The 17,742-nt window shown below is 47.5% G+C and overlaps 1 protein-coding gene across 1 annotated transcript in view; it reads right to left on the bottom strand.

Annotated features, from left to right (window-relative positions):
* The window catches only part of ASAP3 (ArfGAP with SH3 domain, ankyrin repeat and PH domain 3), a 77,548-nt gene that overhangs the window by 19,082 nt on the left and 40,724 nt on the right, over positions 1-17,742 (bottom strand). Inside the window, exons 7-17 of the mRNA XM_035120399.3 lie at positions 13,511-13,596; positions 13,233-13,308; positions 11,981-12,067; positions 9,653-9,762; positions 7,895-7,964; positions 6,436-6,523; positions 5,260-5,308; positions 4,120-4,307; positions 2,734-2,867; positions 1,165-1,259; positions 814-994 (exon numbers count right to left, since the gene is read on the bottom strand). Coding sequence (XP_034976290.2) covers positions 814-994; positions 1,165-1,259; positions 2,734-2,867; positions 4,120-4,307; positions 5,260-5,308; positions 6,436-6,523; positions 7,895-7,964; positions 9,653-9,762; positions 11,981-12,067; positions 13,233-13,308; positions 13,511-13,596 — 1,164 coding nt within the window. The remainder of the gene's footprint in view (positions 1-813; positions 995-1,164; positions 1,260-2,733; positions 2,868-4,119; positions 4,308-5,259; positions 5,309-6,435; positions 6,524-7,894; positions 7,965-9,652; positions 9,763-11,980; positions 12,068-13,232; positions 13,309-13,510; positions 13,597-17,742) is intronic.

Below are 17,742 nucleotides of genomic sequence, written 5' to 3' on the forward strand. Positions count from 1 at the left end.
GCTTATGGGCAGTTTAAAACAGAAAGCGGGATAAAGGATGCAACCTGGGGGGGGGGGTATCCGGCTGGGAATGGCAGGAGGGGCTGCAGAGTGGTGAGAGCTGTGGCCAAGAGTCTCTCGCAGCCCACCCAGAAGCAGAGTGAGCTTACCCACTGCAAAATGAATTCTTCATTGTAACAATAAACAGGGCAGGATTATTATTTGCATCCCACTGCTACAGCAGCTACCCTGAAGAAAGACAGGCCCAGCAGAAGCGGTTCCATTGGGGGCGAATGGGGCACTGCCCCACCAACTGCAGTCTTCTCTCAACTACAGCATATTCCAGCCAGATGTATCAGAGTAAGTGTTCATATAGCGATGGGGGTTGCAAGACAGGAGGAGGCTGCTCCACTGGGGCGAATGGGGCACTTCCTCCCAACCTCAGGCTGTCCTCACCTGCATGCCTTTCGACTTGCAGCCATTATATGGGGTGGCACCCCTCTTAGTCTCCATGCTGCCCTTGAAGAACTCAGCCAGGAAGAGGGTGGGGAGAAAACCAGAATGAGTTAGCTCTGGATCGACATCTACTGTTTGGGCTCCCTGCCTCTACCAACCACCCCTATATCGGGAAGTTTTTAACGTTTGATGTTTTACTATGTTTTATATATGCTGTAAGCTGGCCAGAGTGGCTGGGGAAACCAGCCACCACAATGTGGCAGGCCATTCTTTATGGGGGTCTTGTGATGCCGAACTGCTTCCAGCTAGCTAAGTGATGGCTCACACCTCGTTCCAGTGTTTCCCCTGCACACACACACACAGTTTTATTCTGCTCACCTGGCCTTCGGGGCTGGCTAGAGGTTTGGACAGGTCGTGGCCCTCTGCAAAGGCCTGAAGCAGAGCCAGGAGATCCCTGCTCCGGATTGCTTCCCAGAGGCGGCAAGGCTCATCCCTGGCCGCTTTGTGAACGTACTTGCGCTCCATGTACTTGGCCATGATGAATTCCTTCCGGGCATTCCTGCGTGGAGGGAAGATGGAGAGGTCTCAAACACCGCACCTGTCGTCCAACCCACTGCAGTGCAGGAAATCTTGCCCACGGATGTCCCAGGGTGGGCTCGAACTGCCAACCTTCCGGTTAACAACCAATGCACACACAAACACACCCCGCCCATTTCAGTTTCTACTCACATATCGCTGCTTGAGGAGGGTTTTGGGCTAACGGGGACTGGCAAAGTGGCCTCCATGACTTCATTAAACTTGGCATTGCCAATGCTGACTGCCAGCTGCAAGAACAAGGAAAGGAACTGGTGTTACTGGAGGGGAGATGTATCTCCATGAAGCATTGGGGACATCCAGGCTTTGGGTAGGGGTGGGGTGGGGGGAGGTCCTGGGCAAAATCTCTCCCTGCCGGGCCCCCTCTTCTGTTTTAAGAGGCTCCAGGCTTGCCTGACAATGGTCGAGGAGGATCAGTGGCGCTCTGAGCAGCGATGCGAGCCCACCATTAAAAACACTCCCTACAATGCCCCAGGGAAACAGGGCATTGTGGGAAATGGCAATGTAGGCTAGACCCAACTGCCTGGCCAGGGGGGGTAGAAAATGAAAAGGAGGTCCGGGACAGGCAACAGCAGTGGGTGTTGCCTAAACTACGCTAAAGGAAAATGATGGCATTTTAACCCAATTTATATTTTAAGTCCCCACAACCACCCTGAAGGGCATAGAGTATAAAAAGGAAAAGGGGTCCCTGATTAATTCTCCACAAGGAACCTTTCCTTCCTTATTTTAGGGCCAGAGTGGGGAACATACGTTGGACTACAATTTCCATCACCCCTGAGTATTGACTATTCTGGCTGGGGCTGATGGGAGCTGGAGTCCAGCAGCTTTAGGAGGGCCACAGGTTGCCTATTCCTATTTTGGGCTATCAAGCTTCTGCCTTTCTCGGCGGTGTCACTTTACAATGTGTCGCTCTTAGGGACACAGCAGCTACTGTCATGCAAGAAGAGATCTAAAGCAGCAGGACTGGGGAAACTATGACCCTCCAGAGGTTGTTGGGACTACAAATCCCATCATCCTTGACCACTGGGCCATGCTGGCTGGGCATGATGGGAGTTGGGAGTCCAGCAACACCTGGAGGGCCAGAGATTCCCCCAACCCTCGTCTAAACCAACGCCAAGGGCACTTAGCTGGCTCCTCCTAGATTTAAAATCTGTTTGTAGACACAGAAATACCTGGTTTTACACCAGATTTAGCTTCCCACTGTTGTGCTGGTGAGTTCAGGATGCCAAAGAACTTGATGCCACCATGGAGGAAGCAACTTTGGCAATGTCGCTACAAAAGAGAGAAGGGACGAGAGTGGCGCTGTGGGTTAAACCACAGAGCCTAGGGCTTGCCGATCAGAAGGTTGGCGGTTTGAATCCCTGTGACGGGGTGAGCTCCCATTGCTCAGTCCCAGCTCCCGCCAACCTAGCAGTTCGAAAGCACGACAAAGTGCAAGTAGATAAATAGGTACACCGCTCTGGTGGGAAGGTAAACGGCGTTTCCGTGTGCTGCTCTGGTTCGCCAGAAGCGGCTTTGTCATGCTGGCCACATGACTTGGAAGCTGTACGCCGGCTCCCTCGGCCAATAACGCAAGATGAGCGCCACAACCCCAGAGTTGGTCACGACTGGACCTAATGGTCAGGAGTCCCTTTACCTTTAAGGAGGCAAAACAGAAGTGGGGAATGGTGCACTCTGTTTCCAATGCACAGCCTTTGTGCTTACCAGCAGTTCAGAAGTGCTGAGCACATCCAGGGTCAAAGACTGGATTCGGGAGTAGTGCACCCCAAGCTCACGGTGGATCCCTGAACACTCGATGCATGTCAGAATGCCAAGGTTGGTGGAGAGCCACGTGGGATCTGAGAGGGAAGCCAAGTGCAGAGATGCTACATGAAAAAGGCATTTTTCTCCCCGCCAAGACTCATTCCTTTCCCACCATGACATGTAAGCAGGTTACAAAAGGACAGTGGGTACAAGCTGTTGGAAGGCCCACGGAAGTGAAGGCAATGGCTAAGAGACCCGCTGGCATGGCCCTCATTCATTTCAATTGGGCTGACATGGAAATCTTCCCATAGGACAAATATGGGCAATACATTTATTAGTACAAAATGGAACAGACAGGAAGTCATTCATTCATGAGGAATAATATGATTTTAAAATTGCATCTTTTTTCTTTTTTGTGTACAGTAATACTTGTCGATCTATTATAATAATAATTACAAACATACTCTGAAAGCAAGAATATGTGTAATTGTAAGATGCAAAGCTATGATGTAAAGATATACTTGTGAGTAATAAAGGAAAAACTAATATTAAAAAAGGAAATATTCCCATTGGATCAGAAGGCTCATTGAGACTTGTGCCTTGGATTTCGTAAGAGGTTGCATCAAATCAAATTCTTTAGGGCAACCAAATACAGTTGTAGCCAAATGACTTAAGAACTGAACTTCTTAACAAAAATAAAAGCTTGACCCACACAGTAAATAAAAACATACAAGTGGCAACCATTTTGCACAGGCCTGGCCCCTGCATGTCTTGGTGGAACACCTCTCAGCCCACTACCACCCTCTTCTGGGTCCAAAAGGACCCACATGTCAATTGGACGTGCGCAAAATGGTCAACCCCTGTACATAAAAAACAAAATCTTAGGTTCAAGCAAGGCCACATGTCCTTGTCTAAAGCTGAGCAGCCTTCGCTGCGAATTTAATGGCATTAAATGTTACCGATCTGTCTGTACCAGACACCAGATATGTGAGATTATCCATATCACTGCTAAAGATTTCTCTAAAAAATTTTGCCTAGGTATTTCACGGTTTACAGTATACCATGTAGTGTGCATGACATCCTCTAGCCAGGGGCTCCTACATACACAAAAGCAGCAACCTCTGGAGATTTTCTCAAATCTTCCTTCCAGAAAATCACGACTTCATGGTCTGAAAATGCAGGCCTGTTGAGTGCTTTGCAGAGCAAAGGTGGATTTTGCTCAGATAAGCATTCCTCTTCTCCCTGCTGCGATTTTAAGGCGGGGAAAGTACTGGAAAAATCTGGGCAAGGCAATGGCATCCGCACCCTTTCCTGTTGTGTTGCAGCCCCCATCCCTGCCGAACTTACCTGGGGCTCCGCAGTCACAGCATTGCCTGTTGCCTGGCATGTTCTTCACCTCGCCAATGATGAGTTTGGTCAGCTCTTGCAGCCCCCCATCTGCCATGCTGCCAGCCGAAGACACGCACCCCCCTGGGTCCCCCTTGAAAGCGTTGCTGAGTGCTTCGTCCTTGCTGTTCTGGAGCACCGACACCCACCTGGTTCGTGGGAAAGAACACGCATCAGGAACCCATTTAATTCGCAGGCCAGGACAAATGCCTTTCGTAAGGAAAGGCTTTTTTACATTTAAAGAAATATTTTCAAGAGCACATACTTCAGTAACATTCCAGAATTTTTAAAAAAAACCAATACAGGTGAATACGAATTTAACACAGACACACAAAACATAAAATTTGGGTTGTTTCATTCATGGAAAAAGTAATTGTCGGTGTTGGGAGGTGGTAACATTTTAAAACTGATTTGCTTTATTTATAAATATCAGGATACTGCCCTCCAGATCTTATGATACTATTACCTAAAGATGAAAAGTTACTAGGCATTCGAAATAGCAGACCACTAGGGTCACCTATCTCAATATTGTCCACACTGACATCCCACCCGCACTATACATTTAAAGAAGTGATTGTGCCACTTTCACAGCCTTCCCAAAATGAACCCCAAGAATCGTAGTGTGTTAAGGGTGCTGGAAGTTGTTAGGAGACCTCTGTTCCCGCCAGAGAGCTACAATTCCTAGCATTTCTTGGGTAGAGGGACAGGCTGTTAAACCACTCTGGAAACTGTAGCTCTATGTGGGGAACAGGGGTCTCCTAACAGCTCTCGGTACCCTCAATGAACTATCATTCCCAGGATACTTTGGGGGGAACTGTCAGGCAGTAGCTCTCCAGGGTTTCAGACCAGGATCTGGAAATGCCAGGGGCTGAACCTGGTATCTTTTTGCATGCAAGGCAGATTCTCTACCACTGAGCAATGGGCCCTTTGGGAGAAAACAAAACAAAACAAACCAGGGATGTAACAGCAGGAACAGAAGTAAGAACATATTTCTTTCCCCCTTGGCAAATGCTTGTTCCCCTCACTAATGCTACAAGCAGTTTTCCCCAATCAGAGGGGCAGGAGGCCTAAGGCAGAGTGAACAAGCAGCAAGGGACTTACACAATACATTCGTGCTCATCCTCTGCTTGGAAGTGGTAAGTCCTGTTATCTGTAAGGAGAGGAAACTTGGATGGGTGAAAGAGTAAAGAAGCACGAAACTTCCCTCAGCTTGTAGCATAACAACCACCACCAGAGTTCATGGTATTTTCAAATGGGAAGAGAGCTCAGTGGCCATCCAGCTGCTCAGTCCAGGAATCTGCATGTTCCCAAATGGTAAGTTTTTTGCATTTTCTTATTTATTATGCATCGTTGTATATTGTGGAATAGGCAATGACATTTATATGAATTATAAGAACGGAAAATGTGTGTAGGTTTAGTATAAACTGTATATTTCTTTAAAAAATTACACCCCCCCAAGCCACTGTTTTTAAAAATAAACATATTTAAATGTTTGTTTTTCAGAGTTTCAGATGAAACTGAATTGCAGCTAACCTCTGGGGCCAAGTTCATCTCAACCTGCAGAGCAGCAAGTGTTTTGCTTCAGAAAAAACTGCTTGATGTTCTCAATACTCTTGATAACGTTTAGGAAAATATTGGTTTTTAAAAAACAACAACACAACAACCCGTAGGTAAACGAGTTGTGAGAGTTAGGTAAATGTCAATAAACTGATGTTAACCATGCTACCACGCCCTCATTCCATGCATGCAACAACATAGTTGAATCCCACCCACTGTTGTTGGTTTGGGGCATCCATCTGCCTCGAGAGACAATGGAGTGCGCCTCCAGAGGTGAATTCAAACCACTGTGTTTGCAGCACCAGTGATCTCCCCAGGGCACAAACCTGGGCAGTGTGTATGGAGTTCCTGGGCTGCCCAGATGACAAGGTCCCCCTCTCAGCTCATGTGGCCCAAAGGAAAGCAGAGCAATATGTTTGGCACCAGCTTGGCTGCAGGAGTTGCCGGAAAAAGGCATATAAGGCACAATCCATCCATATTTGGGACTCCGTTCCAGATTTGTGTAGGATTTACTCCTTAGCCTTTTCTTCTCCCAAAGATATCCTGCAAGCCAGTGGGGGTTTAGGATCAGAGCCTCCCTTCCCTTAGATGAGCTATCTTCCAATGTTGACAACCCCTCTTTGCCCCTCGCTTTCCTCTACAGCATTGTGCAGAAACTGCCTTCACCCGCTCAATCCCGCCTGCAGGGTGCATGAAGTACGACGGTTTAAATTCACTTACGTGTCACAAGGTCAAAGGACTTTTTATCCTCTGGATGAGGCCTCACTTGGCAGGTCAACAGATTTAACTTGACGGGAGGCCGATTTATCTGCAAAAAAAGGCAAGAGAAATGTTAGCGGGGTAGCGAGTAGACTCTTCCCTATGGCTTCTATTCACCCCGAGCTCCCTGAGCTTCAGATTGGAAAACTATGGAAGTGGAATGGGCAAGATTCCTCCATACAGTACCTACAATGTACCACATAGGAGTAGAATGGAGGTTATACCGTAGGATTTTCTCTGGCACAGAAAATACCAGCTCTAACCACAAGAGGGCATATTCAAACCACATATTAGACACATATGAAACCTGGTCAAATCACCTTGTGGGTTTAGGGTTTCCTGTTTTTATTTTACCACATCAAAGTGCAATTTACAAAACCAGGCCTGACACAAGCAGCAATCCATAACCACCAGGGGGGAAAGTGGTTATGACCACCACAGGAAGGTCTGAGGACCACACAGGCAACAAAAAGAAAACAGTACGAGTTGGGATGCAGAAAGGAATGGAACATTGTTGGCTTCCCATCTGTCTTGAGAGACAATGGAGTGCACCTCTGGGGGTGAAGTCAAACTGCCGGATTAGCAGCACCAAAGTGACGGCCCCGAGGTGCAAGCCTGGGCCGTGTATATGGAGATCCTGGGCTGAGCAGATCGTTTGAACCCCCTCTTGGCCTCGCTGATGTGGTCCAAAGGAAAGCAAAGCAGTGTGTTTGGAAACAAATACCTACAAGACAACTGGATGAAAGGGAATGGAGAAAGAGGAGCTGGCCGAGGAACACGGAAAATGAATTCTAAGAGGTGAAGCCAAGACAGGAAAGGGGCCTGGGGGCCCAGCTTCCCTGCTAACCACAGGCCCCATCAGAAACCACCTTCAACAGAGTGGCAAGATATTAGCAGGGCAAGCCGAGAGGGGCAAAATGATTTCATTTCATTTCGTTATTATTGCACTTACTTCCCTCCATTTCTCCAAAGAGCCAGAGGTGGCGTAGACACTTTCCCACCCTCTCCCTTTCAGCCTTCTGAGGGAGGAGAGACTGAGAGATAGGGACGGACCCCAAACACCCCAGTGGGTTTCATATGGCTGAGTGTGGATTTGAACCTGGGCTCTCCCAGATTCTAGGTTACCACTCTGACCTCTTCACCACACAGTGGCTCTTGTGTGGGGACAGCTATTAGAAGAGAGTTAGGGAACCTCCAGCCACAGGTCAAGTCTATCCTGCAAACCTCCACATTTGGGCTGCCCAGTGGTTTTCCCCAACCACACACACCTGCCCCACACCGGACATTCGCTAAAGCCTTGAAGGAATTCCTTTTAAAAAAAACTTGATGCTCATCAGTGTGGACACACCTGTAGCTTTCAGGCAAGCAGACAACTCTTTGGACAAGAAATTCCACACCCACTCCCATAAGCCCTACGTACCGTGCTGTGCGAAATAGTGAGGCATCCGTACTTCACGCCACACTTCCTCTTCTGCCACACTTTCCGAATCCTGCGACACCCAAGAAAGAAAGGCAGCGCAAATGCAGTTTTATATCCCAGATTATCTCCCCTGGAAGTCACAAATGGCAAAAAGCTGGACATCCTGTCTTTAGAGGCTTGGCATGCATTTTCTTTTGGCAAAGGATCTCGCCAAGTGAATGGTTTTGTGTGGGGAAGCACTTTTGCACCCTAAACGCTAAATAATTTTACTGCAGTGGGATCATTGCAGGCAAATGCTTTTGAAGGCCAATCTTCAACAGGTGGCAGGGCAGTTGGATGAAACACGGGTGTGTGCCCATCCACTCACATGCAGACAACAGAGAGTGATTTATTTTCATTTATTCATTCACTTTACATATTTCTACATTAATTTTGGGGGGAAAGCCCTTGCAAGAGAGCTTATTATAGAAAAATAAACAGAAGCACAAGACAGCAAAAACTCCATTCAAATAAACATACAGTTGCTTTAAAAAATTCATAGACTAGTAGCATGCTCATATAAAATAAATTTAATGATTAAACCAGGCTGCTTAAACACAGCAACACTATAAGTTGTTCAGCTCAGCATGTCAGCTAAAAGCTATGAAAAGAACTGGGGTTTAAAAGGCTCATTTACAAGCCTGTACTGATGGAGCCAGAGGCATCTCCTGCAGGAGGGAGCCCCTAAAAATATGGGGCCATCACTGAAAAGATCCCATCTGCTGTGCCCTCCAATCCGATGGAGTCCTATATTTATTGCCTATTTTGAGATTATTACTGTTTTTCTTTTATTGTTTTATGTATTGCATATTTATGTGTGCTGGTCAAGAACCGTAATAAATCTTAACCTTAACCTTAACTGATGGAGTCAAGAGCAGAGACTCTGAAGCCAATCTCAAGGTCTTGGCTTATTTCTATGGGTTCAGGTGATCCTTCAAACACCTTTAAGGCTTGAAAAGTCATTTAACAGCACTCTTTCTGCAACAGGCATATATGCACAGACATGATCAGCCTAGCTAAGTAGGGGAAATTGAACATTTGGGCTCATTAAAACACTTGTCCATAACTTGATCTAAGGTGGTTGCAACGGGACTAACCACCATGCAAATATACAGAATGGATTCCCAAATGCACGTTTGATTTAAAGGTGGATCCTGGGAAACATTACAGAGTTATCATATACGGGAACAGCATGACATGCAGCTGTTCCTAGACTGTGCCATGTCAAGTTCAAGGCAAAAAAACTGCAGGTCTGAGAGTCAGTAGCTTCACATAGAAAGCTTTCATCGGGAAGAAGTGAGAAGCCAGCATGGCATCGTGGTTAGAGTGTTGGGACTAGGACTGAGGATATCAGGGATCAGATCCCCACTCAGCCAGGAAGCTTCCTAAGCTTCGCACCAGCTCAATCCTAACACTAATATGGTTCAGACAAACCATCCTGTACAGCAGGTGGTGTTGACCTTTTGGGGTCCATGGCCTCATGGGCAAACTGGGGGAACTGTTGTGGTCACCAAACACACAGGTGCACCACAACAGAATACTTCTTTAAAGCCTAATTCCAAGGGGTGGTGGGGAGAGACCTCTCTAAGTGCATGCAGTACCTGCAGGAGCTACGTTGAAGCTAAAGCTAGATGCAAGAACCCTCCCAAAGAGACATTTGTATAGCTTTTGGCCACCACCTTCTGGAGATCCAACACAAAGACCATTGCACATTCTCACCCATCACTTTTCTTGTGCAGAAAGCCCGATTTCTCGGTCCCATATTGCTTGTTCCCTTGGTGCTGGTGGATGCTGTAGCCACTGCCGGAGTTCTTCCTGCTGAGGTTTTCCTGAAAGTTGGAAGGATGTGTGAAACATATATAGCGATTCTACACACATGGGATCCGCCATTGTTAACCCCCTCCTTTCACACAGATACATAGCCGCTGTTCAAAATCCCACTGGGAGGCAATCTATTCTCACAAGCAAGGCTAGCTCAAGGACCTTGGGGGGGCAGTATAGACACTGACAATTCTACTAAAGGTGAAAGGTATGTATAAGCAAAGAAGGGTAGTGCCAAAGAATGCTCCAACTACCGCACAATTGCGCTCATTTCACACGCTAGCAAGGTTATGCTTAAAATTCTACAAGGCAGGCTTAGGCAGTATGTGGATCGAGAACTCCCAGAAGTGCAAGCTGGATTTCGAAAGGGCAGAGGAACCAGAGACCAAATAGCAAACATGCGCTGGATTATGGAGAAAGCTAGAGAGTTCCAGAAAAACGTCTACTTCTGCTTCATTGACTATGCAAAAGCCTTTGACTGTGTAGACCACAGCAAACTATGGCAAGTTCTTAAAGAAATGGGAGTGCCTGATCACCTCATCTGTCTCCTGAGAAATCTCTATGTGGGACAAGAAGCTACAGTTAGAACTGGATATGGAACAACTGAGTGGTTCAAAATTGGGAAAGGAGTACGACAAGGTTGTATATTGTCTCCCTGCTTATTTAACTTATATGCAGAATTCATCATGCGAAAGGCTGGACTAGATGAATCCCAAGCCGGAATTAAGATTGCCGGAAGAAATATCAACAACCTCAGATATGCAGATGACACAACCTTGATGGCAGAAAGCGAGGAGGAATTAAAGAACCTTTTAATGAGGGTGAAAGAGGAGAGCGCAAAATATGGTCTGAAGCTCAACATCAAAAAAACCAAGATCATGGCCACTGGTCCCATCACCTCCTGGCAAATAGAAGGGGAAGAAATGGAGGCAGTGAGAGATTTTACTTTCTTGGGCTCCTTGATCACTGCAGATGGTGACAGCAGTCACGAAATTAAAAGACGCCTGCTTCTTGGGAGAAAAGCAATGACAAACCTAGACAGCATCTTAAAAAGCAGAGACATCACTTTGCCGACAAAGGTCCGTATAGTTAAAGCTATGGTTTTCCCAGTAGTGATGTATGGAAGTGAGAGCTAGACCATAAAGAAGGCTGATCGCCGAAGAATTGATGCTTTTGAATTATGGTGCTGGAGGAGACTCTTGAGAGTCCCATGGACTGCAAGAAGATCAAACCTATCCATTCTTAAGGAAATCAGCCCTGAGTGCTCCCTGGAAGGACAGATCGTGAAGCTGAGGCTCCAATACTTTGGCCACCTCATGAGAAGAGAAGAATCCTTGGAAAAGACCCTGATGTTGGGAAAGATTGAGGGCACTAGGAGAAGGGGACGACAGAGGACAAGATGGTTGGACAGTGTTCTTGAAGCTACGAACATGAGTTTGACCAAACTGCGGGAGGCAGTGGAAGACAGGAGTGCCTGGCGTGCTATGGTCCATGGGGTCACGAAGAGTCGGACACGACTAAACGACTAAACAACAACAACAATGTATAAGCAAGACCAGCAGCATGGCCAAAGCGTGATGCAAAAAGCTCGTTTCAATACAAAACATTTAGCCAGATTTAAATGAATCAAAACATAAATGATCAACTATGATTTCATGAATCAAGTGATATAAGAGCACAAGAAGAGCCCTTGCTGGATCAGGCCTGTGACCCATCTAGTCCAGCATCCTGTTCTCACAGCAGCCTGTAAGAAGCAGCTCCTGAAAGCAGGATTTGAGTGCAATGGCACCCTTCCCATTGGGGAATCCCAGCAACTGGTATTCAGAGGCATTCTGCCTCCAAGGGTGGAGGTGGAATATAGCTACCATGGGGAAAGTCAGTGTGGTATAGTGGCTAAGCGTGTCGGACTAGGACACAGGAAACCAGGGTTCAAATCCCCACTTGGCAAGGTGACCTCAGGACAGCCACAACCTCTCAGCTTGATCTTGAAAAAAATTGGAGGAAGAGGAGAAGAATTATGTTTGCCACCCTGAGGTCTTTTTTGGAGGACAGGTGGGAAATAAATGTAATGATCAACAATAGTAGCTACTGATGGCCTTAACCTCCACGAATTTGTCTCATCTTCTTTTAAAGCCATCCAGCCTTAAATTAAAATAGAATGGGATCCTGAAGATCTGCCCAGCCTCTTTCACATACACACACAGAAAGTGCTCACAGAAAACTCACCCCTTTGTTCTCTAGCTGCAGGATGCCTCGGAGGGAGTCACGAATGCGAGTGAGCTGCTTGACCTCCTCTTCCTTCACCTGATGAAGCTAGAAAGGGAGGAAGATGCTGAGAGGCAAATCAGGTGCAGGCTGCACAAACCCGGTCCAGCCCATCACAACCTCCAGACAACATTCTTAGGTGTTGTACTGCTGTTGAGACTTGTTCTATTAATCCCAGGGAGTTAAGGAGGTGCAAAATCAAGAGTGAAGTCTCCCACAGAACAAACCTATCTCATTGTAAAGGGACCCCTGACCATGTGTCCAGTTGTGACCAACTCTGGGGTTGTGCACTCATCTCACTCTATTGGTCTTCCAGGTCATGTGGCCAGCATGACAAAGCCGCTTCTGGCGAACCAGAGCAGCACACGGAAACGCTGTTTACCTTCCCGCTGTAGTGGTACCTATTTATCTACTTGCACTATAACGTGCTTTCTAACTGCTAGGTTGGCAGGAGCAGGGACTGAGCAACGGGAGCTCACCCCGTCGCAGGGATTTGAACCGCCGACCTTCTGATCGGCAAGCCCTCAGCTCAGTGGTTTAGACCACAGCGCCACCCATGTCCCTCATCTCACTGTAGGGTTCTACAAACTTTGAGGGGTTGATGCAAAACATTTCTATTTGACAGAGCATTCTCCAAAAAAGGAGGACAGACAGTTTTACCCCTTCTGTCACAATGAACTCCCTCAAACCACATGCTACAAATCTGGGCTTCATTTTTTAAAAAAATCAGCTCTACCCTCAAATGTAACTATTTATGGAGCTTCATAGGGGTCACGAAGAGTCGGACACGACTAAACAACAACAACAATAGGTGAAAAACCAGACGGGTCTCTTCAAAATGGGAAGAACAACAGAAGAGAGGAGGAATATGGGTCAGTACAGTTGCACATACAGTACTTAAAAATTTCCTGATACACACACTCACACAAGCCCCTCTTTAATCTCCACCCAGGCCAGCAAGAGGCATTGTCAGAGTTCAAGGACATTTTCCAGTCAGGAAAAACATTCAAGGAGGGTGCAAACTAGGCCTGGTGAGGGGTGTGTCCTGGGTAGAGTCTCGGGGGCCAGATAGAGCGGCTTGGGGAGCCACATTTGGTCCCTGGGCCTGAGACTCCCCACTCTGCAGTAAGCCAATGCTTTAGTCCAGAGCTGCAGGTGCAGTTAAGAGTCCCTCGCAAATGCTTTAGATGAGAAAGATCCCTTAATGACTTACTGCATGTAAAGACGTTGCTAGCTTCTCAATGAATGGGTACAGGTTCTGAGATGCCTTCCAGCCATCTTGGAAGAAACTGGAAATGTTTCGGTGATGTCGTTTTTAATCAGCAAAAGAAATGTTTCAAAAAGGGAGGGGCGAGAGAGAACATTGTGAAGTTAGTTTGCATTGTCAGAGAGCCACAGCAAAACATGAGTGATCAGCTGTCACTTAAGAAACCCATTCACAGGAAGTGATGCGGGCAACTGGCCAGAAGCTGGACTCCCTTTGGTGCTTACTTGTGCTGTGCATGATAGAACTTGATAAGACTCTGCAGAAAGTCTGGTCCTTGCTTCATTTGGCTTTCGTTGGCTTTCAGAAGATACTAGATGACAGGGGAAGAAAAGAGGAAAATGCCCGGTCAGGATCTAAGGATAACAGATTTTTCAAAATGGTGTTGTTGGTAAAGTTGTCACTGCGTGACTACTTTGCTCTCTGCCTTTACTTGAGATTCCTGCATCACAGAGGGTTGGACTAGATGACCCTCGAGGTCCCTTTCAATGCTACAATTCTAGGATTAAATGACCTTTGGGGTCCCTTCCAACCCTACAACCCTACAATTCTGTAATTCAATATTAACTGATGCACCTAAATATTTTGTGTTAGAATTTAAAATTTCATAGTGCTTACAGTATCAAAATGAATCTATTTGGACTGGCATACTGTGTTTTGAACGCTAAGGCACCAGTTTGCATTCTTGTTGTGTCATCAGCTGCTTTGGGGGAAAGCAGTATACAAGTTGCATAAGTAAAAAAAAAATTTAAGAAAAGTAAAACAGGCGCCTGCTTCCCTAGATATACTAGACACGCCTCATATCTTTCCCCTCCTGCTATTGCTCCTCTGGCACAGAGCTGCGAGTGAAGAAGGAGTGCTTCCATGTGCTGTTATTTATTTAACAGTGAAGCTATTCAAAGGGATGACTCACTCGCTGGCGGAGCCCCAACCCTTCCACCCAAATCAAGGAAGAAAGAAAGGAAAAAAAACCACACAAAGGAAGAGGGAAGCTGCCACTCGCCCAACTCTGGGGAGCTCTTTTAACCCTTCTGGAAAACCCAGCCCTTCGCAGCTCACAAGGAGCCAACAGTCAGCCTCCTCTTCCGATTTCTCGCACAGCTGAAAACCACACATATCAAGATGGCTGGATGCCCCTCGGGAGCCAAAACTCACATTAACCTGTTTCACCGACCTGCAAAGACTGTCGCCTTAAGCAGCTGGGGGTGAGGAGGGTATTTCTTTCCCCCAATAGCTGTACATAATATTACACCAAGGGGCACCAGAGACAGAATGGCTGGAAACTACTGCAAGAACATAGGAACCCTGCAGCCCCATCCTGGTTCATAGGACAGCCAACCAGATGTCATTAAAGGAAGCCGCCAAGCAGGATCTGAGCGCGACAGGAAGGCAAGTCTTGCACTCACAAGCAGGAGTCCACCATTCTGCAGCGCTCACCATCCTCGCCACGGCAAGTGTCGATTGCTCTCTGGCGAGAGTAACAAGAGGCAGCTGGTGTCAGGAAGGGGCAGCGATCATCCATCGCCACAGTTGCACTGAGCTTTGGAAAACTAAGAGGGCAGGAGTGGAACCTTTTTCAGGCGGAGGGCTGCATCCTTCCATGGGCAACCTCGCATGCCAGTGATCGGCGGGTCCAGAAGCAACTGGCCGGCACTAGCCAGAGACTGTTGGAAGCTGGTTCACCAGGGCAATTGGGGCACTGCCCCACCAACCTCAGTCTGCTCTCAATCAGCCATCACCTGCCTATTTTCTTAGATCCCCCCCACACACATCATGTGTTTAGAGCATATGGCTTTCCCCAAAGAATGCTGGGAACTTTTCCCACCACAGAGCTACAATTTCCAGCACCCTTAAACTACAGATCCTGTGATATATATATTTTGGGGGGGCGGGGCTATGTGCTTTAAATGGATGGTGTGGTTGTGAGCCTACAGTCCAGAGAGTTACAGCTTCCAACAGTGCCGCCCTTGTAGAATTCAGCAGGCAGGATGGGAATGTCACTAGAATTAGTTGGCCCTGCTCGCCATTGGCTCCGTTTCCACTTCCTGTTGGCCGCCCTATCAACAGGTCACTTGCCACCATGGGCCAGAGGGGAACAGTGGGCTCAGATCAGTGGGCAACAGATCAGACTCTCACATTTGTACAGTAGGCCGTGCAAATGCCAGGGCTTTACACTCACACTCACGCTCAGCCTCCATCTAAGCAAGGAAGGAAGGAAGAGGCCTCACCAACGATACATATTCAGCAAAAGCACTCAGAGAGAGTACAGGGCGCAGCTGGGGGAGCCCCAGACACAGGTGGGCCCAGAGCCAGGGGTATCACATCCTGGCTTAGAACAAGTGACAAGAAATTATCCCCAATTCCAAGCAGAAAGTTGGGGTTGGCATCAGAGCCCCTGATTTCTCATCCAGCTCTGAAAAGCTGGAGAGGGCTGTTTCAGCAGTAAGGGAAATGTGTCCCTTGCGACTTGGCTACCCAGCAGAGGAAGTGTGCTCTTACCTCCTGCTGTAGTAGAGAGAAGGGGGTTGTGCCTGGTCTCTCATGGTGTCAGGGACTAAGGCTGGAGTGCATAGTTATGGAACTTGCTCATGCAGGAGGCAATGACCAAGCCAGCAACCAAGATGGCTTTAAAAGACGATTAGACAAATGCATGGAGGAGAGGGCTGCCTGATGGCTACTACTAGTCACAAAGGCTATGATCTGCCTCCACATCTACCTGGTTGTATCCATTCTGTCTGCTAGAAGCACAACTAAGTCTGGATGCCCCTACGAATGCACCTTTTCATGATATCTGCACATATTGCTCTGACAAATGCAAGTCACACACGACAGCTGTTGGTAACAGACACAAACAAGTCTTGACGCATCCACAGCTGCGGGCCTTGCAAGCAACCAGGAAATGTACAGAACTAACTAGCACCGTATTGCTAGGCAAGGCTCCCTTGCGTATTGCAACATGCAAGAAAGACAAGCTCCTTTTGCCAAGTCAAAGTCATTCTTTGGCAGGTCCAGAGCTCAGGTGGCTGCCTTTAAGCATATGCAACAAGTTCCATGGAGCCAGAGAGAATCTCTCAGAATGCAATGGAAAAAATGTTCTCCGGAGACAGCCCAGCAATGCTGCGGAGAGGCTGCCAGAGGTATGTGGTTTCCATAAATTTGTGGATTCCGCCGTCCAATCACAAAGTGTTTAATACACCTTTGGGACAATCCAGTGCTGTATGACTGGTTGGGAGAACAGCAGGGCTGCAACAGGCGGCGGAGTTGGGAGGGGAGATGTGTAGCTATTAGAAAACATTTCCAGCTGCTTGGATTCCTTCCTACATGGGAGGGGTTGTTATCATTAGCTTTATTGTGTCTCCCCCAGTCATACTCTGGCCTTTGGTGAAAGTCAGCCTCTTCCAAGCATCCTTTCCAGAAAAATGCAACAGGGAAAGGTTTGGGCCTCCAGCTGAGGAGACATTCTAAGCCCTGATGCCTCCTGAAGTTGCCCCATTTTTCTAGACAATGTGGTTCTCTCCAAATGTTGCTGGACTCCAACTCCCAACAGCCTCAGCCAACAGGGATGGGGGAATATGCTCTTCAACAACATCTGGAGGGCATCACGTTGAGTATTCCCGTTCTATCCTATCAGAGTTCCTTCCATCCTGTTAATTTCCTCCTTATTTGTCCTGGCTTTTCAAAGCAGGGGCAGAGAGTGTCCAGCCTGTGCACCAATCCTGGCCCACCAGGGCATCCATCTTGGCCCATGAGACCATTTTCTCCAAACCACAGCTTGCATCACTGGGTCACATCAGCTGAAGGGAAGGGGGGGTTGATTTCAATTGTGCTTGGTACTACTACGCCAGCATGTCCCCCCACCCTCCAGGGAATGTGCTGGCAAAGCAGACCTTGCCCCCCCACTCTGTGTGTCAATTTTGAGAAGTGGGAGGGACCACCCACCTATCACTCACCTGACACCATCATGATGTCTGAGATGGCCATGCCCACCTCTCAGAGTTGGCCCTGTGGAAGGGGATGGGAGATAATAATGCGTCCCACCAGGCCAAAAGGATTCCCCACCAGTTTTAACATCCCCCTCCAATTTAATAACTTTCTTTCCTTTTTCCTGGTTGCGTGATTTGGGAAAAAGGTATTTCCTCAGGCTCCCAGGAACAAACTTGTAGGCATGTGTACATGTGTGCATTGTGTGTTTAGGAGGCACACTAAAGTCAGAAAGGAGTTGCTCTCATTTGCTTTCCAGAGCAGTAGCTATATTGGTCTCTCTGCACATTCTGTATACTCAAGGACTACCTCTCCCCACGTGAACCAACACAAGAACAGGCCTTCTCGGTGGTGGCTCCCTGCTTATGGAACACTCTCCCCCTGTAAGGCATACCTAGTGTGATCACTATCAATTTTTAGGAGCCAGGCAAAAGCTTTGTGTTCTCCCCTGCCAGGCCAAGGCCTTTAATTAGGAGGG

This window comes from Zootoca vivipara, chromosome 6 (assembly GCF_965207765.1).
Source record: "Zootoca vivipara chromosome 6, rZooViv2.hap1.1, whole genome shotgun sequence".
Lineage (NCBI taxonomy): Eukaryota > Metazoa > Chordata > Lepidosauria > Squamata > Lacertidae > Zootoca > Zootoca vivipara.